Raw genomic sequence first — 25,569 nt, forward strand, 5'->3', positions numbered from 1 at the left:
ATCTCTGTCTGGAGACTATCACCTTCTATTTTCCTAGCCCATCAGAATCCAAGACTCCTAGACTGTTAGAAATAGATCATCTAGCTCAGGAGTTGCAACCTGATTGAATCCAGGCTGTAAATATATTTCATTTAGCTATCACATTTTTAAAGAAAGCGAAGGCTTTTTTACATGGGATGAGGCTGCTGTATTTTACCCCAATCACTCCAGCCCTATTAACCCACTTCCAATAGCTTCATGCTTTTCTGTTTTCTCCTTGGCCACTGACAGCATTTGGGCCTGCAAACCCTGAATCCAGAACAGGCATAAGTAGCAGCACACCAGAGTAAAATTAGTTGATGGAAAATGTGAAATATGGCATTATGTTTTAGCAATAACTATATTCACTGCCTTACCAATAAAAAAATCCATTTAGGTTAACTACTCGTATCAGAGGTCTGCAAACTACAACCAGTGAATCAAACCCAGCCCACAGCCATTTCTGTATGCCCCCGCCCCAGATGAGCTGAGAATGGTTTTTATATTTATAAACAGTTGAAAAATTCAAAGGAAGAACAATATTTTTGTGACGTGAAAATTATGTGAAATTCACTTTTCAATGTCAATAAATAAAGTTTTATTAGAACACAGCCACTCTCATTTCATGTACGTATTACCTATGGCTGCTTTCTCACAACAACGGCAGTTAAGTAATTGCCACAGAGACTGAATGGCCCTCAAAGCCTAAAATATTGCCCTTTACAGAAGAGGTCTGCTGACCCCTGAGCTATATCAAAGAAAATTTAAAGTTCCTAATAAATTGCTAAAAAGTCACAAATATTTGTTTAGAATTGGAACATCTTACACATCACCCTCAGATGAATCTTCCTAAAACACAGCTCAGACCATGTCTCTCTCCTACCAAAAATGTTTTTAATACTCCCTGCCTATAAAGAAAAGTCTGAAGTACTTAACAGGTCCTGCACAGTCAAGACCTCAACCTTCTATTCCAACCTTATCTCCCAAACTTCTCTTCCTGCACCATATATCCCAGATGACTTGAATTATTTGCTATCCTTTTACATTCTCTATGTCATTCCTACTACATGAAATGCCCTGTCCTGAATACAGTTCCATGCAGTAAAATAAGCAGGGCTTTTAGAGTCAGGTCTGGGCTCTAATTCACTCTTGCCCTTATCAGTTGAGAAAGTTACTTAACGCCTCTGAACTTCAGTTTTCTCATATATAAAGTGGGAATAATAATCCTTGCCTCATAAGGCTCTTACAAGATTTTAATTCCTGGCATATAGGAACAACTAAACAAGTGATAAGTGTTATTAATTCTGTCCAATTACAATGCTACTTCCTCCTTTGCTTTTCCTTGTCCTTCCACAGGGAAATGACCTCTCCCTCTAATGTCGCATACCATGGTGTCCACCTGTCTCACTCTATGGCTCTGATCCATATCTACTACCTTATATGATGGTGATCTCTACATATATCTTACCTCCCCTACTAGTCTGGGACCTCCTTGAGGGCAGGATCCCATCTGTGACTTACTCTGTCACATCTGTGACAGCCCTGAGAACAATGGCTTGAATTTAGTATGTGCACGAGTATTTACGGAATGAATGATATGTGTTCACTGAACTATATAACATTTATTAGGTGTATCATGTTGTGTTGGGATATAAGCAGAGGCTATATCACTTGTTCTAAATAATACCTAGCCTAAGTGTGTAGAAAATATTCAAACAACGCCAGGGACCAAAGCTGCCTATATAAAAACAAAGAACAAACAGAAAAGTGTGCAGTATATTCACCTTTCAGAGTGCCAGTGTTTTTATTTTTCACTGGCTTAAGTTATAATCACCATTTTGTACTCCAACAATTATGAATAGATCACATTTAAGGGGGGGGAGGGAATGAATCACTTTCCCAAGGAAGACATATTGAATATCATTCATAACATCAGTTACCTCTGAGCACAGATCTAAGAAGATCTAAATATCCAAACAGGACCTATATTTAATAAGTTAATCATCATACACAGTTGTGACTAAAACCTTATCTAGAGCTCTGTACAAAATCAGACACAAGCAGGAAATCAAGTTCCAACTAGCTTAACAACTTTAACAAAAACTGCAGCTGGTTTTTGTGGCATGATGCACTAGGTTTCACTGGTTCCTAGAAACACTAGCCAGTTGATTTGATGGTCAATTTAATAAGTTAAATAAAAAGGTGCCAATAATTCTTCTTTACTTTTAATGCCAGACTCCAAATGACAAAATGAATCCACACACATATATACAAAATTAATTGCTGAGACACACCAATGTAGGGAATGACATTTTCCAACAAGATGACAGCAAAAAATATGTTTCCAACTACTTCTGCTTATGTATTTCCCTTTAGAAATCTACCGAAAAGTACACATTCACCAGCAGATATATTATTAACCTGAAGATGTATTATCAACAACTTACAATATTTAGCCATTTCCATTTACAAAATACCTTCATAATCCATTAACTCCTTTGAGCCTCGTAGCAACTCGGTGAGGTGCGTATAATTACCCCCATTTTATATATGAAGTAAATGATTTGTGCCTTCTTATCCCAAAATGGTGAAGCCAAGATTGTAGCCCAGGTCTTCTAAATCCACTTCCAGTGCTCTCTCTTCCTTTTTCCTCCACACAAAGCAAAAGTATACCTTTGTTTTGCATCTACCTCACTTACCCTCAAAATGTCGCCCAGCTAGCCCAGTGTGAGGAAACAGAGTGGGAGTATAAACATTACTGTGGTCAAGACAGTGGGAAACATCCCGCCTTTGCCTCTAGCTAATCACATTTTTAGAATCATGCAACTTAAAGGAAAGAAATGGAGTGTGGGTTAGCTGCTGGGTTTTACTTCCTAACTGTCCTATTTTTGGCTTTCTATGTATACTCAGAAAGGGAAAACCACCATAAATATCAAGAAGCCCCCTGAACCAAAATAACTCTTGGATCTTTTGCCCATATGCAAAGGTTTAAGCCTGCATAATTGTTGACTCTTACCACGTTTAATCTCAGAAAAGGAAAGAATAAAAACCGCAACTTGCCCCTCGCTTAGAAAACTTTTGCCCTCCCTCAAGCATTTTATTGAACTGTTTATTTTCTCTTAAGAATCCTAATCTCTCTGATATTCCTCAGCTGCTCATTTTTTAGCACAAACACTTTCAGCTTACCCTACACTTCACAAAGCCAGTCCCTTCCAGGGGCTTAGATGAGCTTCATTTGACTATGAATACTGCACCAAGCAGTTTACTGAAACAAGTAAATAAAAAGAAAATCCAAACATTCCCCCTTTTCCTTTCAGGAACCCCCACCTTTCTAACTACTTTTGTGGCACAACCTGCATATGTTTAACCTCTCAATGAACTCTATTAAGTGGCAACACACCCCAAAGCCTGGCCTAAAGTTTCTAAGGATCAGCATTTCAAATACCCCATCTTTCAGGTGCTGCCAAGAGTTTACTCTTGTTCAGACTGCAATAAGACAAACCATTATATGATCGAATTCAGTCAAACAACCAGCAGGAACTTGGAAAACTTCTATTCTGACCAAAGTGGGCAGACAACATATGTAGGGAAGGCACAGACTCCAAGGGGCAAATCAGGAGAGCTACACAACAAACACCCCTGCGCTGCGGCTCCCAAGCCTTTCTCTCTGCTCTTGGTTGGCTGCATTTGCCTTAAGGTCCCCACGCTGGACCAGACACAGTATTTGTGGGATAAATCCACTCAGAAAAAAGTTATAGGCATACAGAATATATTTGCCAGTGACTTTGACTTTATTTTTCATAATCATCTTTCAACCAAGAAGAGAAAAAATGAATTATATCCACCCATTCACTAACCTCCATTCTTCTGGGTATATACTTTGGCACAATGGATTGGTTTGCCTGCACTCTTGTTGGGGATGTTTATTATTCTTTCTCCTACCCCAAGCCTTCTGCCAACTAGCAGAAATAAAAACTCCATACACAGTGGGGAAGCAGGGGAGGGTCCCACAGCTGTTAACCGTGACCACTGGGAAAGCCAAGCTAGGTGAGGTTCCTTCAGCCAGATGACTCCCAACCTGAGCTCTCTACTATGCTCCCAGGGGGCCGGGTTCCTCCTGCCAGGGACTAGGCAGGTCTTTGTTCCACCCTCGAGGAGAATTCAGTGGCATGTGATGTCATTTAATAATTCTGAACTTACACCGACCTTGACCAGAACCATAACTCAGTAACTTAAAGAAAAAAAATCACTGGGGCAAAGGTGCTTTCCTTAGAAAATAACTTGCCATCTGAAATTTTTTTACTGCCCCCATACTTACCTATAGCAACCAGAGGCCAGGCAGGAACAAAACCCTGACTCAAGCTGCTGGCCTGAATTCCCAATTCTTTAGGAGGTCCTAGGGCAGTTCCTCAGTCAGCTTGGATGTCCCTTTGCCTCATACATGGGTAGAAACATGTCTGACAGTACAAGCAGACTGTCCCTTTGGAACAACAGTCTGACAAGAAAGGATAGTTGCAGAACAAGACGGTCCCTGGGACAGCTACAGATCCTGTCTTATAAAGCCAAGGACACTAAAGGGAAAAGCCCCAATTCTAGTTGCAGCCACCACCTTCCACTTCTACTGACCCCACTCCAAAGTGTCCGGAAACCCATTCGCCTCAGACACCTGGGCTGGGAATCACCCTAAATCCCCCCTTTCCCCGTGGTGTGGAAGAGCTCAAAGGCCAGAGCCACCGACTCGAGGAAACTGCTCATCGAAGCCTTCCACTTACTTCTCATTGCGCTGATAAGCGCGTTGCCGTCTTTGATCACGTCTTTGATGAATTTATTGGTCCTCTCCAGTTCCTGCTCATAACACTTGAGCCTCTCGCGGAAATCAGGGCTGTCCAGGTAGCAGTCGCTGAACTCCAGCGGGGGGTGCCCCATGGTTCTGATGGCGGGGATTGGAAGGAGAGAGGAAAGACACAAAGACCAAGAGCATCAGTGGCACAGTACAGGGAGAAGATGGGGTGCGCAGAGTGCAGGACCCGCTCAGGAAGCTGTAGCCTCCCTCTCTTTGGAGGACAGGTACCTGTTCAGATGAGATTCCTGGGGACAGCTGGCTGGTCTGTACCGGAAACGGGCGGCCTGGCGATTGCTTCAGGTGACTGGGAGGGCTAACTAACGCAGTCGGATCCTGGCGGGGTGCTGCCTAGCAAGCAGCTGGCCCCCTAGTCATCGCCCCCCTGACCGGCGACAGAAACTGCAGCTCAGCTCTCCTCCGGAGACCGGCCAGATCCTTCCTGAGCAATTGCAAACGTGACACTTCAGCCCGCCCAGGGTGTGGGCGGGGGTGAGCGCCGGGGGTGGGAGGTGCCTCTCCTTGCTCCCAGTGGCGGAGCCAGCTGAAGATTTCCTTTGCCGAACTCCGCGGGCAACCCTAATTGCACTGTCCCCTCCCCCTTCTTAAAGCCAGCGCCTCCGCCCTGCCCCGGTGAAGCCCTCGTACCGAGCCTGGGGACTCGGGTTCCTTCAACTGTATCTTACTTGCACCCTAGGGTCTCGTTACCAGAGTCCTCCGTCTCCCAAAATTCTTCCTGGTCCAAGGGAGCCGGCCTGCTGTCCTGTTAAGCTCCGGAAGGGTTAAGCCGGGACGGCAATGAAACGTAGCCTTCCTCCAAAGACGCCCAAGCGGGAAGAGGAGGGCAACGGCGCGACGCACAATAGCTGCAGTAGCCCGACGCTTCCCTACGGAAACTGGGGAGCAGTCAGCGCCCTAGACTCCAGCTGGAAAGCGTGGCGGCCTGGGAGATGTAGTCTTTCCGTTTCACGCCCGGTGACTCCTCCCTGCGATCGCCCCACCACCCCGCCAGGGCGGTGGCTCTCGCCGAAAGGCATTCCCAGCCCGCCCCAGCTAATAGCTGTCCCGGCCCAGCATCAAGGGGCAGGTGCACCGCACTAGAGTCTACCTGGAAAGCTTCCAAAACTGGAGCGAGCAAGAACCCGGGAGGGATCGACTGTGGGAGGCTGTCTCTCACTTCTCATTGTTTGGCTGGACTGTTTGTGGTTTTTCCTTCCTCTCTTTCCAGACTCCCTCTGACCAACCCACTTCTTTTCCTCTTCCCTTTCCCATTTCTACGGGTCCTAGAGCTCTAATTCCCATGGGCCTTCTACCTGAAGGGTTGACTCCTGCCCTTGGATCTCCATGTTAAGCTCAGAACCTCCTGCCAGAGAAAGGGAGGCCATAACTAGGAGTTCATTTTTCCCTGAATAGGACCTCAGAGCGTGGTTTTTGTGATCCAACTCATCTCATCGGCTGTTGATTAAAGCACATGATTTTCCATATGTAAGTGAAAAAGCTATGAAGAGGATGTTATAAATTGTCTTGCAGCTTCCCTGAGAGGCCTCTTGTCCATTGTCTATTGTAGGAGAACTGGGGCTACTTTTACAGGTGGATGCCATGAGATTAAGAGTAGCTAGGGGCTGGGAAATAGTGTGTACATGGGCAAAAAGATTCATTTTAATTTTGGAGAAGTGTTTGGATTACATTGCCCTGTGAAGAAAGCCAAGAAAAGCCAGAACTGAAGGGGATTGTAAACAGAGTACTAATGGCTACCCCACCTGTGTTAGTATCCTATTGCTGCTGTAACAAATTACCACAACCTTGATGACTTGAAATAGCACAGATGTATTATCTTACAGTGCTGGAAGTCAGAAATTAAAAATAGACCTCTGTAGGCCAAAATCAAGATGTCAGAAGGGCTGTGTTCCTTTCTGGAAGCTCTAGGGGAGAACCGATTTCCCTGCCTTTTCCAGCTTCAGGAAGTTGTCCACATCCCCTGGTTCATAGCCCCCTTCCTCCATCTTCAAAGCCAGCAATGGCCTATCAAGTCTCTCTCCCACTGCATCACTTTGACACTGACTCTCCTGCCTCCCTCAGTCTCTTATAACGACCCACCGAATAACCCAAGATAATCTTCCCCATCTCAAGATCCTTAACTTGTATCTTCAAAGTCCTTCTGTCATGTAAGATAACAGAGTCACAGGTTCTACGGATTAGGACATGGACAACTATGGGGGTAACATTCTTTACCTTCCACACAATCTATAATCCCATAACCCACCTCACTATTCCTCAAAACAACCTTATCAGGTTATTATTATTATTATTATACCCATTTAAAGATGAGATAGCTGAGTTGAAGAGAGGTTAAGTGACTTGCCCGAGGATACACAGCTAGTTTGAACTTGAGCCAACCCTGCTCTTAACCACTACACTATATCACAGTAATGGTCAAGAGTCCAATGAGGAGACACTCTCTGAGCATTAATAGGCAGCCACATACCAGGAAAGGATTTCATTTCCTACTCTTTTATCTTTAAGAGAAAATGTCCATTTTCTTTATAAACACCAATGCAGGTACTAAGGGAAGATGCCCAATGAATGGGTACTTGGTCTTTCATTCTAGGAAAGTTCCCTATAGCATTCATTAACTAATTCAACAAACATTTATTGAACACCTGCTATATGCCTTGACTTATACAGCCTATGCCTATATTTTCATCATGATGAACATTATCATTGACATTATCGATGTTAGGTATCATCTACCTCCCTATACTCAAAAGTGTTTTACAGTCATCCGTGTTATCCTTTATCTAGACAATGAAACTAAAGTGCAGAGGAACACAAGTGCCCTGGACCAAATACCAAGGAAGAAAGAGGGTTAAAATTAGAACTCAGTCCTTCAGACAATAGCAGCATTAATTGAGTGTTATTCTAGATGCTTTGCACACGTTATACCCAACACCTGACAACATGATAGGACTGGGGTCTTCAAATTTTTATTCACATAACTCCTAAAGGTTTTTTGAGAAGCTATGTACTCCCTCATATGTTAAGTTGACATCTAGATTTTTTTCATCTTGTTTAAACAGTTGCAAGAGGTATAATTTCCAGCATACTATACATATTGACAATTTAAAATAAAACTGTTATATTACATGTTTAAAGATATTCATTGGATTCTAGAAACCAAGGCAATTTGATGCCCACCATCAAACATTAAACACAAAAGTGTAAACTTTTCTTTAACCTTCAGAAAATATACATTGTTTCTTTCTTCATCTTGAAATCAAATATCCATTACATTCTCCCTACAGAATCATAGTCTATAATATTTTTATACTTGAAAGTCCTCTATTGATCTCCATATTGAATTTCCCTGCAACAAAATATGTCCATAAATAGAAATTGAATTATTTTTATTTCCTCGTGACCATAAGTTTCCACGTATAAAAAGTCCTCTGGATTGAGTTATAGTTGCAACTATTATGCATACATAATGGGTAAAAATAGCATGAAGATATTATACATTGTGATTATTATTAAACATAAAACATAAAATGTTATTTGAAATACATCTGTTAGTGAGATGGATGAAGAAGAGGTAGGTTACAGGGCCTTTAGTTAAAGAAGATTTCTGGACATGAATATTTGAAATTGTTACTTTATTTAGACCCAAGGGTTTTTACAGGCTGGGTCAACGTATCACAGTAAGATTCCTGACCTTTGAAAAGTATGCTTTTCTTTTTAGAGACTGGGAAAAAGAGGTGGGAAAGGCAAATCATTTTTAGCAAATAGTACTAAAGGAATTTGATGATTTGGAAACTGGTTCCCTTTCAGCTTTATTCATAATTACCAAAACTTGGAAGGAACCAAGATATCCTTCAGTAGGTGAATAGATAAATAAACTGTGGTACATCCCTGGAATGGAATATCATTCAGCACTAAAAAGAAATAAGCTATCATGATACCGCTTATATGTGGAATCTAAAAAAAATGGTACAAATGAACTTATTTACAAAACAGAAATAGAGTCACAGATGTAGAAAACAAACTTATGCTTATCACAGGGGAAATGGGGGGAAGGTTAAATTGGGATATTGGGATTGACATATACACACTACTCTATATAAAATAGATAACTAATAAGGACCTACTGTATAGCACAGGGAACTCTACTCAATACTCTGTAATGACCTATATGGGAAAAGAATCTAAAAAAGAGTGGATATATGTATATGTATAACTGATTCACTTTGCTGTACAGCAGAAACTAACACAACATTGTAAATCAACTATACTCCAGTAAAAATTTTTTTAAAAAAAGAAATGAGCTATCAAGACATGAAAAAACATGGAGGAAACTTAAATGTACATATTACTAAGTGAAAGAAGCCAATCTGAAAAGACTACATACTGTGTGATGCCAACTATGCGATATTCTGAAAAAGGCAAAACTACAGAGACAGTAAAAAGATCAGTGGTTGCCAATGTTCATTGCAGCTCTATTTACATTAGCCAGGACATGCAAGCAACCTAAGTGTCCATCAGCAGATGAATGGATAAAGAAGACGTGGCACATATATACAATGGAATATTACTCAGCCATAAAAGGAAATGAAATGGAGTTATCTGTAGTGAGGTGGATGGACCTAGAGTCTGTCATACAGAGTGAAGTAAGCCAGAAAGAGAAAAACATATACTGGATGCTAAAACATATATATGGAATCTAAAAAAAAAAAAAAAAAAGGTTATGAAGAACCTAGGGGCAGGACAGGAATAAAGATGCAGACGTAGAGGATGGACTTGAGGACATGGGGAGGGGGAAGGGTAAGCTGTGACAAAGTGAGAGAGTAGCACTGACATATATACACTACCAAATGTAAAATAGCTAGCTAGTGGGAAGCAGCCGCATAGCACAGGGAGATCAGCTCGGTGCTTTGTGACCACCTAGAGGGTGGGATAGGGAGGGCGGGAGGGAGGGAGATGCAAGAGGGAGGAGATATGGGGATATATGTATATGTATAGCTGATCCACTTTGTTATAAAGCAGAAACTAACATACCATTGTAAAGCAATTATACTCCAATAAAGATGTTAAAAGAAAAATTAAAAAAAAAAAAGATCAGTGGTTGCCAGGATTGTGGGGAGGGGAGAGAGAAATGAATAGGTGGAGTCCCAGAGGATTTTTACAGCAGTGAAAATGCTCTGTATGATATTATAATGGTGGATACATTTCATTATACATTTGTCCAACCCATAGAATGTACAACACCAATACTGAACCCTAATGTAAACTATGGACTTTGAGTGATTATGATGTAGTTTCATTGTAGGTCATCAAATGTGCCACTCTGGTGGGGGATCTTGATAATGAGATGAAGTTATGCATGTGTTGGAGGCAGGGGTATATGGGAAATCTCTGTACCTCCCTCTCAATTTTTGTAACCCTAAAACTGCTCCAAAAATAAAGACTTTAAAATTTTGTGGGGGGACAGAAATTCTATTTCCCCTGCTTCTTGTATGTCAAGGTAACACCACCTCCACAGTCTTAATTCAGGACAAATATCTCTTCCCTAAAGAATCATTCTATTTAAGCTGTGATGCTGTGGAAAGCATACTGAGTTTGAAGAAATACAGGTAATACAGACCTGAAGTTGAGTCTGACTCCACCCTTTAGAAGCTCTGTGACCTGGAGCAAGTCATGTAAACTCTGCTTGGAATAGTGTCTTCTTCACAAAGTTTTCTAAGGATTAACCATAGATGATGTATGTGGAAGTGCCTGGCACATAATAACTCCTCAATAAATGTTGGTTGAATCTAATGCTTTCTCATTGTGCTTGTTCTGATGGACAGCACCAGAGGCACGGAGGAGTCAGATTACTCACAATGATATTCCTAGAAAAACATTACTATGTATATGATAGCAGAACTTGATCCCTGTTCATTATCATCATAGGAAACTAAAAAGCCATGTTCAGAGTAATTTACTTTTTTTAAAATAAATTTATTGCTTTTATTTATTTATTTTTGGCTGCGTTAGGTCTTCGTTGCTGCGCACGGGCTTTCTCTAGTTGCGGCGAGCGGGGGCTACGCTTTGTTGCGCTGTGCAGGCTTCTCATTGCGGTGGCTTCTCTTGTTGCAGATCATGGGCTCTAGACACGCGGGCTTCAGTAGGTATGGCACGAGGGCTCAGTAGCTGTGGCTTGCAGGCTCTAGAACACAGGCTGAGTAGTTGTGGCGCATGGGCTCTGCGGCATGTGGGATCTTCCCAGACCAGGGATCGAACCCATGTCCCCTGTACTGGCAGGCAGATTCTTAACCACTGCGCCACCAGGGAAGTCCCCCAGCGTAATTTACATTTCAACTCACATAGAAACTCTAGTCTAGTTTGTGGTATAGTTAATATGCTATCTCAACTTTCAGGCCACTCATGGGGTCTGCAGCTTTGCAACATGGCCAAGACTCTCAGGGTTTAAGAACTAGAACCTGAAATTCTGGAGTTAATCATTTTAGTGGGTTACTCTGAGGTGGAGTTGCAGGACAGCTGAAAGTCTCAACAATGTTCAGCTCAGGTCATCCAGGATAGGAGCTTATCAGCTTCATGTGTCTGTCTGTCCATCCTTCATGCTGGAATCAGAACCAGAGGGAATCAGAAGTGAGGGAAAGTAAAGAAACCAGATGTTATAGATTTTTAGGAAAGGCAATGTACTTGCCCAAGAAAACCAAATAAATATCTAATATTAACTTAATATGCCGGTTTCTGTTTCATCTCTCCCATCTGAGACCACAGCTAGCTTCATTAAAACATTTCTTTACAGTGCTCATTAATCATTTGCTCTTCTCCACACATGAAAAAGTAAAATGAGTTCTTTTTAAAAGGGTCTGGGAGCCTGCAAAGAAAGGTAATTTTCCAAACGACATTTTTTAGGCTTTAGTAATTTACGAGATGTGTTTAAAAAGAGTTTTATCCTAAAGACACAAAGTAATATATTATAACCCCTGTGTTTCTTATAACAAATCCTGAAGGTTTTTGTCCTAAGATGTTACAATCCTTCTTTCACAAAAAAGTAGAGAAGATACAGAAGTTAATTGGCCTATGTCAGTAACAAGAAGAGGGACTGAGGGGAAATAGGGATGAGAAGTGGAGGGAGAGGGGGCAGCATGGATGGATGATTTCTCTTAAACCAGGCATGTTACATACATGATCTTGCTTACTTTGCATAACAACTCAGTGAGGAAGGTTCTACTGTCACCTTCATTTTACAGACGAGGCAACTGAAACTCAGAGAAAGTAAGCTGCTTGGCTAAGGTCACCCAGAAAATATATGATATCCCAGAGATTTAAATCCAGGTCTGAATCTGAAGCCATTTTTGCCATTGCATTATAATGCCTTCCAGTCTAATACATCAATATCTAATCTCTATTCCCTCCTGCTTATGTGACTCTATTCCCTCCTGCTTATGTACTTAGTACCACAATATGGAAAAAATAGTTCAGGGTCATTGATAATTGCAGCAAATTATTTTAAGTTATCCCAGGTTTAAAGTTAACAAGGGCATTATGTTTAACGTCTCTGAAGAGCTAGCTGTCACTTCTGGCTCTCATGCTGTATATGTCCAACCCTCTAGAATTTCCAGACTTGCAATGCATAGAACATAAGACAATGTGCATATCAGCTCCCCCCAACCCCACCACATGGCTAGCCTTGCCCCCCCTAGTTCTAGCCTCGCCTAAATCCTGTACTACTATTGGCCCCATTCCCAGCCCCACTCTTGACTCTGGCCCTTTCTCTGCTTTGACTAGACTTGGCCTAGTTTCTTTCCTTAGCCTAAGCCAAGATTTTAGGAGCTATAAGTGACAAATGGTTGAAGGAAGGGAAAATTCTTTTTCATAGTTTCTGTACATGCAACTCTCCACTTATCCTCCCCCTTCAGGTCTCCCCTTATGATGTTTTTTGGTGAAAAAAATCCATCAATTTTAGCTTTAATAATGTAATCTATTTTAATCTATGTGATTATCCACCAAAACTTTTTATTCATAGGATTCACTGTTTTCATCACACTTTCATATTAGCAAGTCCATATCAAAGCTGTCTGTTGGTAAGAACCTGGGGATTTTCTCCTTGTGGCCATTTTCTGTGTCCATTTTGATTCCCAATTAGCTACATTATAAGGATGGTGAAAACATGGCTGAATACTTTTATACTCCCAGAAACTTCTATACTTTTACTTTTATACTGCCATCCCAGTACAGCCTGCTGTACATCCCATTTTCCAGCATCTTAGAAGGTAGTATGATCTTCTGAGGGGCCAGAAACTTACCAACCATTCCTGGAAGCTCCTACTGAATAGTGGAACCTAAATCATAATGTTCTACTAATGATCCTTGAATTTTGGTTTGCATAAGAATCACCTAAGGTGCTTGTTGAAAATGTAGATTCTCCTACACCCGTCTCTCACAGTGAGTCTGATGATATGATATGGATTCAGGTATGGGCTGAGGCCAGGTAATATGGACTGAGGCCTAGAAATAATAAGGAATAAGAAAATGGGGGTAAGGGGAACTTAGGTGAGTCCTTGGGAAATCTTAATTTTAAACAAGTACCACACATGATTCTGATGAAGGGAGTCCACAACCCAATCATCCAGTCTTATGCATTGATATCGGGTTTTATCTATTAAGCACTGATTGAGAAATGAGAGTCCTCATACAACAGTGATTTTGATTAATAACATGAGTAGAAGTTTCCACTCCTCATTTTGGCAGCAGTTAGGCTTTCTGCCTTCCATATTAGTTCATCTTACATCTGATTCTAACCTAATACTTAAATTAACGTGATTAAATAACTGTGGCATTTGTGTAACATATTTTTTTTGTGTGTGTAACATTTTATATGTGGTCATTTTTACTCATAGCACATATTACCCTACATACTTTTTAACAGAATTGCTAGAATGATAACTTGAGGAAAATGAAACAATCAAAATATTTTCCAACGGGTTTCAGGTCTCGAGGGTGGTAAGCCATGAAGAAGCCTTCAGACAATTGAGCCTAGCAAAGTTCTTTTAGTTTCTCTTTAAGTAAACAACATGAGATGAAACACGCAATTCTTTTGAATCTTTAAATCTCTTCCTTTTTTTCGTCAATAAAAGAAGCAGTAGACAAATGTTCAGAATAACATGTCACTGACTGCAAGTGAATATGCATTCATACTTAAAGTAAAATATTAAGATATAAAATATTTTAATAAAGTGCTCTAGAACAATGTAAATTTGTTCTTTTCCCAAAATTAGGAGTAATTTAACATGAGTAATTTTATAAATGGACACAGCACACAATGGACACCAAGGTGGTTGTCTAAAGAAGGCAACAGTATGGTGACAATACTTGGCAAGGACCCAGTACATGCCAATCATTCATTTTCTCTCTTTGTTAAACCAACATTACCACAGGAAGGAAAGTGGTTTCAGAAACTTACTAAAAATGAATTGTGGGTGAATTCACATTTCAACCTTCAAAAGTCTTGATTAGGCCACTATGTTACTCTACTTCTTAGTCTTAAGAAGAACAACTTTGAATTTTAAGTTAATGTTAAATACTGAAAGGTAGAGAAAACATTAACATTTACTATGTCCAAGACACCTACTTAACCATTCTAACTACAATCATCCTTTGAGGCAGGAATGTCATTCCTCATTCATCAGATGAGGAAACTGAAGCTTAGAAAGATGAAGTAATTTGTCCAAAGTCACACAGCTTGTAAGTGGTTGAGCTGGGAATCAAATCTAGCTGCTGGGACCCCAGCATCTCACTCTTAACTATCATGTTAGCCTGCCTCTGTGCTGATATATCATTTTCATTACATTGGGCAAACTTTAAAATCTTGCTAGACACTGGTGCTGACAAGGAGAGACAGGCGTTCTCGTAGACGGATTGTGGGAATGGAAACTGGTATGAACATTTTGGAAGGCAATTTGGAAAGATCTACCAGAATTTTAAATGCATATTCCCCTTGACCCAGCTGTTCTACTTTTAGGAATTTGTGCTGTAGATTTCACCACAGAAGCATGAAAAGATATGGACAAGCATATTCACTATAGCATTATTTTGTAGTAGCCAATCTGGAAATCCCTGAAATGACCATTATGGGACTGAATATACAAATAATGTACACCCATGCAATGGGAGATTATGCACACATAAAGAGAATGAATTAGTATGGTCCAAGGTATGTAAGTGAATAAAACTGGTTGAAAACTAGTTTCACATTAGTATCTAGAGTATGATCATTTTGTGTGTTTTATATTATATATTATAATTTGTAATATATATAAATTGTATCAATAAAAATGGGAATGGGTACATTTGTATATGTATTTATTCACAAATAATTTTAATGGTCTTGATTTGGGGAAGTGGAAATGGGATCGGGGGGGTGGGACTTTTCATTTTACACCCTTCCGAACAGCTTGAATTGTTACTATGAGCATATCTTATTAAGAATGAAATTAAGACAAGAAACAAAAACAAAAACTCAGGAAGCATCATTTAATTCAGTACCATTAGAACTTTTTAGACCATGAACATAGTAAGAAATACAGTACATCATAGACCAGAACATACAAACAAATAACTAAAACAAGTTTCACAAAATACTGCATACACTGTGCTCTACTATTTTCTATTCTACTCTATTTCATTTTTTAAAAAATCTTTCACCACTACCCACTAAAATGATTTCACATCCCAAAGTAAACCTCGACTTGTCCTGCGGACATGGGCACAGACCCCATTAAGCACCATAATCCAGATGGGGGCCTACTTATACAAACAGACCATCTCCAGCCAGTCCAGTGTTTACCTAACCCACAAACTCAGATACTCCCAGCCAATCAACACCACTCAGAGATTTTGCTTTCCTAAAATAGGACAGATGATACAGTCTATGATTTTTTGACTTTAAAAGATTTATCCCGTTCTTCCTATTCCCAGCCTCATATCCCAGAACCTACCTAGACTATACTGAATTGGGTTCCCTGCTTGGCAGTAAAACTTTTTCACTCAGTTTTTGCTCTTTATTTTTTAATTTAACAAACCAGTAATGATTTATGACCTGTAGTTTGACAAAAACTGATCTAATTCACTAGGGAACTAAAAAAAAAGTTGGGTCTCTTGCTCATTCGTTTTAATACAACTTTTCTGTTTTATTCCCAATGAACTACTAGTTCACATAATTAAATTTTTATTTGCCCTACTCAAACAATAATTTTCATATTCCTGATTTATTTATTTTGAGATTGTGCAAAGCAAAACCAAGCTTTTCTGTAGCCAGCAATAACATTAAAAAAAAACTCACTGAACCCAAAAATGTGGGGAGAGTTTGGTTGATCAGGAAATTTAGGAAGAGGCATTAGACTATTTAAGTGGAACCAAATATAAAATTTTACACCATTTGTCTAAGAAAATTCTTACTACTTTTTGTGGTTGATGTGAGCTTATGTAAAACTGCCTTGTTAAACTATATTAGTAAAACAAAAATAAATCAATAAAACATTAAGAAAAATACAAAACATTGATATTTAATGTTTTTATCCTGCTTTTATCAATAAGCAGTAAATTGGAACAATTTAACTTTAAACAAATATGAAACAGTGCATGCATTCTTCAGATCCTTAAATAACCATTTTGAGATAACTGAAAACTTCTGTCATTCTCATGTCTAACCAATACTTTGCTGCAACAACCCTAGGCTTTTTTTATGTAACAACTTTATTGATGTATAGCTCACATACCATACATTTACAATGTACAATTCAATGGTTTTTAGTATATTCACAAAACTGAGCAACTATCACCACAATAAATTTTAGAATATTTTCATCACCTCAAAAAAATTACCCTGTACTCATTAGCAGTCATTCTCCATTTCCCTCTAAACCCACCACCTCCCAGCTTCTGTCAACCATAAATCTACTGTGCCTCTATAGATTTGCCTATACTGGACATTGCCTATAAATAAAATCATATAATATGTGCCCTTTTCTGTCTGGCCTCTTTCACATAGCATAATGTTTTCAAGGTTCATCTATTTTATAGTATGAATCAGTACTTCATTCCTTTTTACTGCCAAATAAAATCCATTGTATAGACATATCACATTTTGTTTATCCATTCATCAGTTAATGGTCATTTGGATTGCTTCCTCTTTGGGGTTATTATGAGTAATGCTGCTATGAAAATTCATGCACTAAAATTAGAAATTAATTTTATTTTATTTTATTTTATTTTTTTTCACACACACACACTATATTTTATTTTTACAAGAGATAAATAGACTGACACCAAGCATTGTACATGGATGACCACAACAAAAGCAACAATGATTGCAATTACCAAACATGAAACACACTCATACTATGTCGTAATATTGACATTCAGTCCAGTAATCCTCCACTGTAACAGCTCCTTTACTTTGCAGTGAAAATTGATTTGTATATTCTTTGCCTCTGAGTCCTTGTGGGATTTTTTTTTTTTAATTCAGACAGAAAGTCACAAAAATTATACTCATCCTCATCAGTTCACTCAGTCCCATGTAATTAATTTTTTTTTTCATCTTGATCTTTTGTTAGCACTTTTATGAGTTCATCAGTTTTTCATTAGAGTTCTGAAAATGCTTATTCATTCAGTTCAGCAGTACAGTCAGTTACCAGAAACCTGTACTTGTCAGAGTCTTTTCTATGAATTTCTTGAAGATGAAAGCCTTTTATAGGAAGATATTTGCAAAAGCATCAGAGTACACCCAGAACTGTCTGTAAATGACAAAAGACTTAAAAATGACCACTGTTAAAGATTTGATGAGAGTTCATAATAATGCAGTTGACAAGAAAATTAGTTATTTCTGAGATATACATTTTAAAGTAATAACTAGGATTATTACTTATAACATTATACCAGAACATATAAGATTTTTAGAAATTTCATGTAATGTCTGAAACATTTATATTAACATATTTCCATACATATTTCCATACAAATACAAATATAAGATTTTTAGAAATTTCATATAATGTCTGAAACATTTATATTAACATATTTCCATACATATTTCCATACAAATACAAATATAAGATTTTTAGAAATTTCATGTAATGTCTGAAACATTTATATTAACATATTTCCATACAAATAACCCAATAAAAGTTTAGTATTAGTTGTTTTGTTTGTTTGTTGTTTTATACTGCAGGTTCTTATTAGGCATCAATTTTATACACATCAGTGTATACATGTCAATCCCAATCGCCCAATTCAGCACACCACCATCCCCACCCCACCACAGTTTTCCCCCCTTGGTGTCCATATGTCCGTTCTCTACATCTGTGTCTCAACTTCTGCCCTGCAAACCGGCTCATCTGTACCATTTTTCTAGGTTCCACATACATGCATTAATATACGATATTTGTTTTTCTCTTTCTTACTTACTTCACTCTGTATGACAGTCTCTAGATCCATCCACTTCTCAACAAATGACTCAATTTCGTTCCTTTTTATGGCTGAGTAATATTCAATTGTATATATGTACCACAAGTTCTTTATCCATTCGTCTGTTGATGGGCATTTAGGTTGCTTCCATGACCTGGCTATTGTAAATAGTGCTGCAATGAACATTCGGGTGCATGTGTCTTTTTGAATTACGGTTTTCTCTGGGTATATGCCCAGTAGTGGGATTGCTGGGTCATATGGTAATTCTATTTTTAGCTTCTTAAGGAACCTCCATATTGTTCTCCATAGTGGGTGTATCAATTTACATTCCCACCAACAGTGCAAGACGGTTCCCTTTTCTCCACACCCTCTCCAGCATTTGTTGTTTGTAGATTTTCTGATGATGCCCATTCTAACAGGAGTGAGGTGATACCTCATTGTAGTTCTGATTTGCATTTCTCTAATAATTAGTGATGTTGAGCATCTTTTCATGTGCTTCGTGGCCGTCTGTATGTCTTCTTTGGAGAAATGTCTATTTAGGTCTTCTGCCCATTTTTGGATTGGGGTGTTTGTTTCTTTAATATTGAGCTGAATGAGCTGTTTATATATTTTGGAGATTAATCCTTTGTCCGTTGATTCGTTTGCAAATATTTTCTCCCATTCTGAGGGATGTCTTTTCGTCTTGTTTATGGTTTCCTTTGCTGTGCAAAAGCTTTGAAGTTTCATGAGGTCCCATTTTTGTTTGTTTGTTTTTATTTCCATTACACTAGGAGGTGGATCAAAAAAGATCTTGTTGTGATTTATGTCAAAGAGGGTTCTTCCTATGTTTTCCTCTAAGAGTTTTATAGTGTCCAGTCTTATATTTAGGTCTCTAATCCATTTTGAGTTTATTTTTGTGTATGGTGTTAGGGAGTATTCTAATTTCATTCTTTTACATGTAGCTGTCCAGTTTTCCCAGCACCACTTATTGAAGAGACTGTCTTTTCTCCATTGTATATCTTTGCCTCCTTTGTCATAGATTAGTTGACCATAGGTGCGTGGGTTAATCTCTGGGCTTTCTATCTTGTTCCATTGATCTATGTTTCTGTTTTTGTGCCAGTACCATATTGTCTTGATTACTGTAGCTTTGTAGTATAGTCTGAAGTCAGGGAGTTTGATTCCTCCAGCTCCATTTGTTTGCCTCAAGACTGCTTTGGCTATTCGGGGTCTTTTGCGTATCCATACAAATTTTAAGATGATTTGTTCTAGCTCCGTAAAAAATGCCATTGGTAATTTGATAGGGATTGCATTGAATCTGTAGATTGCTTTGGGTGGTATACTCATTTTCACAATGTTGATTCTTCCAATCCAAGAACATGGTATATCTCTCCATCTGTTGGTATCATCTTTAATTTCTTTCATCAGTGTCTTATAGTTTTCTGCATACAGGTCTTTTGTCTCCCTAGGTAGGTTTATTCCTAGGTATTTTATTCTTTTTGTTGCAGTGGTAAATGGGAGTGTTTCCATAATTTCTCTTTCAGATTTTTCATCATTAGTGTATAGGAATGCAAGAGATTTCTGTGCATTAATTTTGTATCCTGCAACTTTACCATATTCATTAATTAGCTCTAGCAGTTTTCTGGTGGCAGTTTTAGGATTCTCTATGTATAGTATCATGTCATCCGCAAACAGTGACAGTTTTACTTCTTCTTTTCCAATTTGTATTCCTTTTATTTCTTTTTCTTCTCTGATTGCCGTGGCTAGGACTTCCAGAACTATGTTGAATAATAGTGGTGAGAGTGGACATCCTTGTCTCGTTCCTGATCTTAGAGGAAATGCTTTCAGTTTTTCACCATTGAGAATGATGTTTGCTGTGGGTTTGTCATATATGGCCTTTATTATGTTGAAGTAGTTTCCCTCTATGCCCAGTTTCTGGAGAGTTTTTATCATAAATGGGTGTTGAATTTTGTCAAAAGCTTTTTCTGCATCTATTGAGATGATCATATGGTTTTTATTCTTCAATTTGTTAATATGGTGTATCACATTGATTGATTTGCGTATATTGAAGAATCCTTGCATCCCTGGGATAAATCCCACTTGATCGTGGTGTATGATCCTTTTAATGTGTTGTTGGATTCTGTTTGCTAGTATTTTGTTGAGGATTTTTGCATTTATATTCATCAGTGATATTGGTCTGTAATTTTCTTTTTTTGTAGTGTCTTTGTCTGGTTTTGGTATCAGGGTGATGGTGGCCTCATAGAATGAGTTTGGGAGTGTTCCTTCCTCTGCAATTTTTTGGAAGAGTTTGAGAAGGATAGGTGTTAGCTCTTCTCTAAATGTTTGATAGAATTCACCTGTGAAGCCATCTGGTCCTGGACTTTTGTTTGTTGGAAGATTTTTAATCACAGTTTCAATTTCATTACTTGTGATTGGTCTGTTCATATTTTCTGTTTCTTCCTGGTTCAGTCTTGGAAGTTTATACCTTTCTAAGAATTTGTCCATTTCTTCCAGGTTGTCCATTTTATTGGCATAAAGTTGCTTGTAGTAGTCTCTTAGGATGCTTTGTATTTCTGCAGTGTCTGTTGTAACTTCTCCTTTTTCATTTCTGATTTTATTGATTTGAGTCCTCTCCCTCTTTTTCTTGATGAGTCTGGCTAATGGCTTATCAATTTTGTTTATCTTCTCAAAGAACCAACTTTTAGTTTTATTGATCTTTGCTCGTTTTCTTTGTTTCTATTTCATTCATTTCTGCTCTGATCTTTATGATTTCTTTCCTTCTGCTAACTTTGGGTTTTGTTTGTTCTTCTTTCTCTAGTTTCTTTAGGTGTAAGGTTAGATTGTTTACTTGAGATTTTTCTTGTTTCTTTAGGTAGGCTTGTATAGCTATAAACTTCCCTCTTAGAACTGCTTTCGCTGCATCCCATAGGTTTTCGGTCGTCGTGTTTTCATTGTCATTTGTCTCTAGGTATTTTTTTATTTCCTCTTTGATTTCTTCAGTGATCTCTTGGTTATTTAGTAACGTATTGTTTAGCCTCCATGTGTTTGTCTTTTTTACGTTTTTTTCCTTGTAATTCATTTCTAATCTCATAGCGTTGTGGTCAGAAAAGATGCTTGATATGAGTTCAATTTTCTTAAATTTACTGAGGCTTGATTTGTGACCCAAGATGTGATCTATCCTGGAGAATGTTCCGTGCTCACTTGAGAAGAACGTGTAATCTGCTGTTTTTGGATGGAATGTCCTATATATATCAATTAAATCTATCTGGTCTATTGTGTCATTTAAAGCTTCTGTTTCCTTATTTATTTTCATTTTGGATGATCTGTCCATTGGTGTAAGTGAGGTGTTAAAGTCCCCCACTATGATTGTGTTACTGTCAATTTCCTCTTTTATAGCTGTTAGCAGTTGCCTTATGTATTGAGGTGCTCCTATGTTGGGTGCATATATATTTATAATTGTTATATCTTCTTCTTGGATTGATCCCTTGATCATTATGTAGTGTCCTTCCTTGTCTCTTGTAACATTCTTTATTTTAAAGTCTATTTTATCTGATATGAGTATAGCTACTCCAGCTTTCTTTTGATTTCCATTTGCATGGAATATCTTTTTCCATCCCCTCACTTTCAGTCTGTATGTGTCCCTAGGTCTAAAGTGGGTCTCTTGTACACAGCATATATATAGGTCTTGTTTTTGTATCCATTCAGCCAGTCTATGTCTTTTGGTTGGGGCATTTAATCCATTCACGTTTAAGGTAATTATCGATATGTATGTTCGTATGACCATTTTCTTAATTGTTTTGGGTTTGTTTTTGTAGGTCCTTTTCTTCTCTTGTGTTTCCCACTTAAAGAAGTTCCTTTAGCATTTATTGTAAAGCTGGTTTGGTGATGCTGAATTCTCTTAGCTTTTGCATGTCTGTAAAGCTTTTGATTTCTCCATCAAATCTGAATGAGATCCTTGCTGGGTAGAGTAATCTTGGTTGTAGGTTCTTCCCTTTCATCACTTTAAGTATATCATGCCACTCCCTTCTGGCTTGCAGAGTTTCTGCTGAGAAATCAGCTGTTAACCTTATGGGAGTTCCCTTGTATGTTATTTGTCATTTTTCCCTTGCTGCTTTCAATAATTTTTCTTTGTCTTTAATTTTTGCCACTTTGATTACTATGTGTCTCGGCGTGTTTCTCCTTGGGTTTATCCTGTATGGGACTCTCTGTGCTTCCTGGACTTGGGTGGCTATTTCCTTTCCCATGTTAGGGAAGTTTTCGACTATAATCTCTTCAAATATTTTCTCTGGTCCTTTCTCTCTCTCTTCTCCTTCTGGGACCCCTATAATGCGAATGTTGTTGCGTTTAATGTTGTCCCAGAGGTCTCTTAGGCTGTCTTCATTTCTTTTCATTCCTTTTTCTTTAGTCTGTTCCGCAGCAGTGAATTCCACCATTCTGTCTTCCAGGTCACTTATCCGTTCTTCTGCCTCAGTTATTCTGCTATTGATTCCTTCTAGTGTAGTTTTCATTTCAGTTATTGTATTGGTCACCTCTGTTTGTTTCTTCTTTAATTCTTCTAGGTCTTTGTTAATCATTTCTTGCATCTTCTCAATCTTTGCCTCCATTCTTATTCCGAGGTCCTGGATCATCTTCACTGTCATTATTCTGAATTCTTTTTCTGGAAGGTTGCCTATCTCCACTTCATTTAGTTGTTTTTCTGGGGTTTTTTCTTGTTCCTTCATCTGGTACATAGCCCTCTGCCTTTTCATCTTGTCTATCTTTCTGTAACTGGTTTTTGGTCCACAGGCTGCAGGATTGTAGTTTTCCTTGCTTCTGCTGTCTGCCCTCTGGTGGTTGAGGCTATCTAAGAGGCTTGATGGGAGGCTCTGGTGGTGGGTAGAGCTGACTGTTGCTGTGGCGGTCAGAGCTCAGTAAAACTTTAATCCACTTGACTGTTGATGGGTGGGGCTGGGTTCCCTCCCTTTTGGTTGTTTTGCCTGAGGCAACCCAACACTGGAGCCTACCTGGGCTCTTTGGTGGGGTTAATGGCAGACTCTGGGAGGGCTCATGCCAAGGTGTACTTCCCAGAACCTCCGCTGCCGGAGTCCTTGTCCCCACAGTGAAACAGAGCCACCCCCCGCCTCTGCAGGAGACCCCCCCAACACCAGCAGGTAGGTCTGGTTTAGTCTACCCCAGGGTCACTGCTCCTTCCCCTGGGTCCCGATGCGCACACTACTTTGTGTGTGCCCTCCAAGAGTGGGGTCTCTGTTTCCCCCAGTCCTGTCGAAGTCCTGCAATCAATTCCCACTAGGCTTCAAAGTCTGATTCTCTAGGAATTCCTCCTCCCGTTGCCGGACCCCCAGGTTGGGAAGCCTGACGTGGGGCTCAGAACCTTCACTCCAGTGGGTGGACTTCTGTGGTGTAAGTGTTCGCCAGTCTGTGAGTCACCCACCCAGCAGTTATGGGATTAGATTTTACTCTGATTGCGCCCCTCCTACCGTCTCACTGTGGCTTCTCCTCTGTCCTTGGACATGGGGTATCCTCCTTGGTGAAGTCCAGGGTCTTCCTGTCAATGATTGTCCAGCAGACAGTTGTGATTCTGGTGCTCTCACAAGAGGGAGTGAGAGCACGTCCTTCTACTCCGCCATCTTGGTTAATCCCCTATCCTGATGGTTATTCTGACTGGTGTCGGGGTAGAATCTTTGATAGAGACTATGAGAGAGGCTGCTGCTGCAGCTTCTGCCCCGAGTCACACTCAGAGCCCCTCCAGGTCTGAGCCCGGGAGCCTGGAGTTCAGAGACCCAGCTCTCAGCCAGAAAAGCCCAGCCTCTTCGTTTTAGAAATTAATTTTAAAAGGTAGCAAATAGCTTCATATATATTTGGGAATAAAATTACATATTAATAAATAACTCCTTTGTTTAAAAAGGAAACAAAGAAAATTAAGAAATGCTAGAATAGAATGATAATAAAACTGTACATGCCAAAATTTGGGGGCCACACTTGAAAATGTTATATAGGTATATAGGTCAAAATTTATGGTATTAAATTATTTGATCAGGAAACAAGAAATGTTAAAAACAAAAAAAAGTTGAACATTCAACTCACAAACTGGAAAAAAGTGCATAAAGAAAATATAAAGAAAGAAAAATAAGAATAAAAACATGAAATAGAGAAAAGCAACATAGAAGATTTACAAAATGAAAATTGGTTCTTAAAAAAGAAGATAGAAATTGGCAAAACTAATTTTTTAAAAAATTAGGCTCAAGTAAATAAAATGAAGATTAAATAAGATACAACAGAGATTAAAAACAATAAAAATGTACTGTGAACAATTACATGCTAATAGATTTGAAAACACAAAGGAAATAGATAAGCTCATAGAAATCTATAAAATGCCAAAATAGGCACAAAAAGAAAGATAACTAACACATACAAAACTGAAGTGGTAGTTAAATTTTTCCCTCTCATAAATCTCCATATTGTTTTACAAGCAAGTTCCACCAAGCTTTGTAGATCTCTAAATTCCTATTATATACAAGTCGTTCCAATAAAAAGGAGCAAAATCTGCCCAGTTCATTTTATAAGGCACTAATATTATAGATTCCAAAACTATAACCAAAGTAAGAAAAAGTGTTAGCCCAATTCACTGAGTATAGATGCAAAATTTTAAAATAAATTATTAATTAACCAACCAGAGTATATATTTTAAAAATCATTCACTATGATCAACTATGAGTTTTCCCAGGAATAGAAGGATGATTCGATATCATGAAACCTGTCTATATAATTTAACGTATTAATAGTCTAAATGAGTTAACTCATATGACTCTAATAATACATTTAATAAAGTTCTAGGCTAATTTATGTTTTAAATAACTGCCAGCAAACAAGTAATAAAAGAGAAAAACACAAAGCCAAATTTTGGTTTTTAAACAAATTAACCAAGAATGTAAACTTTTTGAAAAAATAAAGATTAAAAAGGAGACATGAAGAAATAATAATATGAATGAGAAAGGGGATTAACTACAGTTAAATTTGAAAACTCACATGAAATGGAACACTTTTTAGAAATTAATGGAACTCACTCTAGAAAAAAACAGATATTCCAACTAGATCTATAGAGCCATTTAAAATTTGAAGCAGGAATTTAAAATCGTCCCACAAAGAAAACACAAAACCAGATAGTTTTATAGGACAGTTCTTCCTAACATTTAAGGAAAAGATCATTCCAATTTTATGTAAAATCTTCCAGTTTCTCATTTTATGAGACTAGAATAGTTTTGATATCA

At 38.6% G+C, this 25,569-nt stretch overlaps 1 protein-coding gene across 4 annotated transcripts in view; it reads right to left on the minus strand.

The window, feature by feature from the left end:
* Positions 1–17,109, minus strand: part of OPHN1 (oligophrenin 1) — a 617,232-nt gene extending 600,123 nt beyond the window's left edge. The window contains exons 1-3 of one of the 4 annotated variants that reach the window (XM_082376595.1): positions 5,567–17,109; positions 5,090–5,300; positions 4,791–4,948 (exon numbers count right to left, since the gene is read on the minus strand). In XM_082376595.1, the coding sequence (XP_082232721.1) occupies positions 4,791–4,944 (154 nt within the window). In that variant the 5' untranslated portion in view covers positions 4,945–4,948; positions 5,090–5,300; positions 5,567–17,109. Of the gene's footprint in view, positions 1–4,790; positions 4,949–5,089 lie in introns of all 4 variants that reach the window. The other 3 variants (XM_082376596.1, XM_082376597.1, XM_082376598.1) reach the window with 3 other exon arrangements.
* Between the last annotated feature and the right edge of the window lie 8,460 nt (positions 17,110–25,569).

The sequence above is a fragment of the Balaenoptera borealis genome (assembly GCF_965194805.1).
Source record: "Balaenoptera borealis genome assembly, chromosome: X".
Lineage (NCBI taxonomy): Eukaryota > Metazoa > Chordata > Mammalia > Artiodactyla > Balaenopteridae > Balaenoptera > Balaenoptera borealis.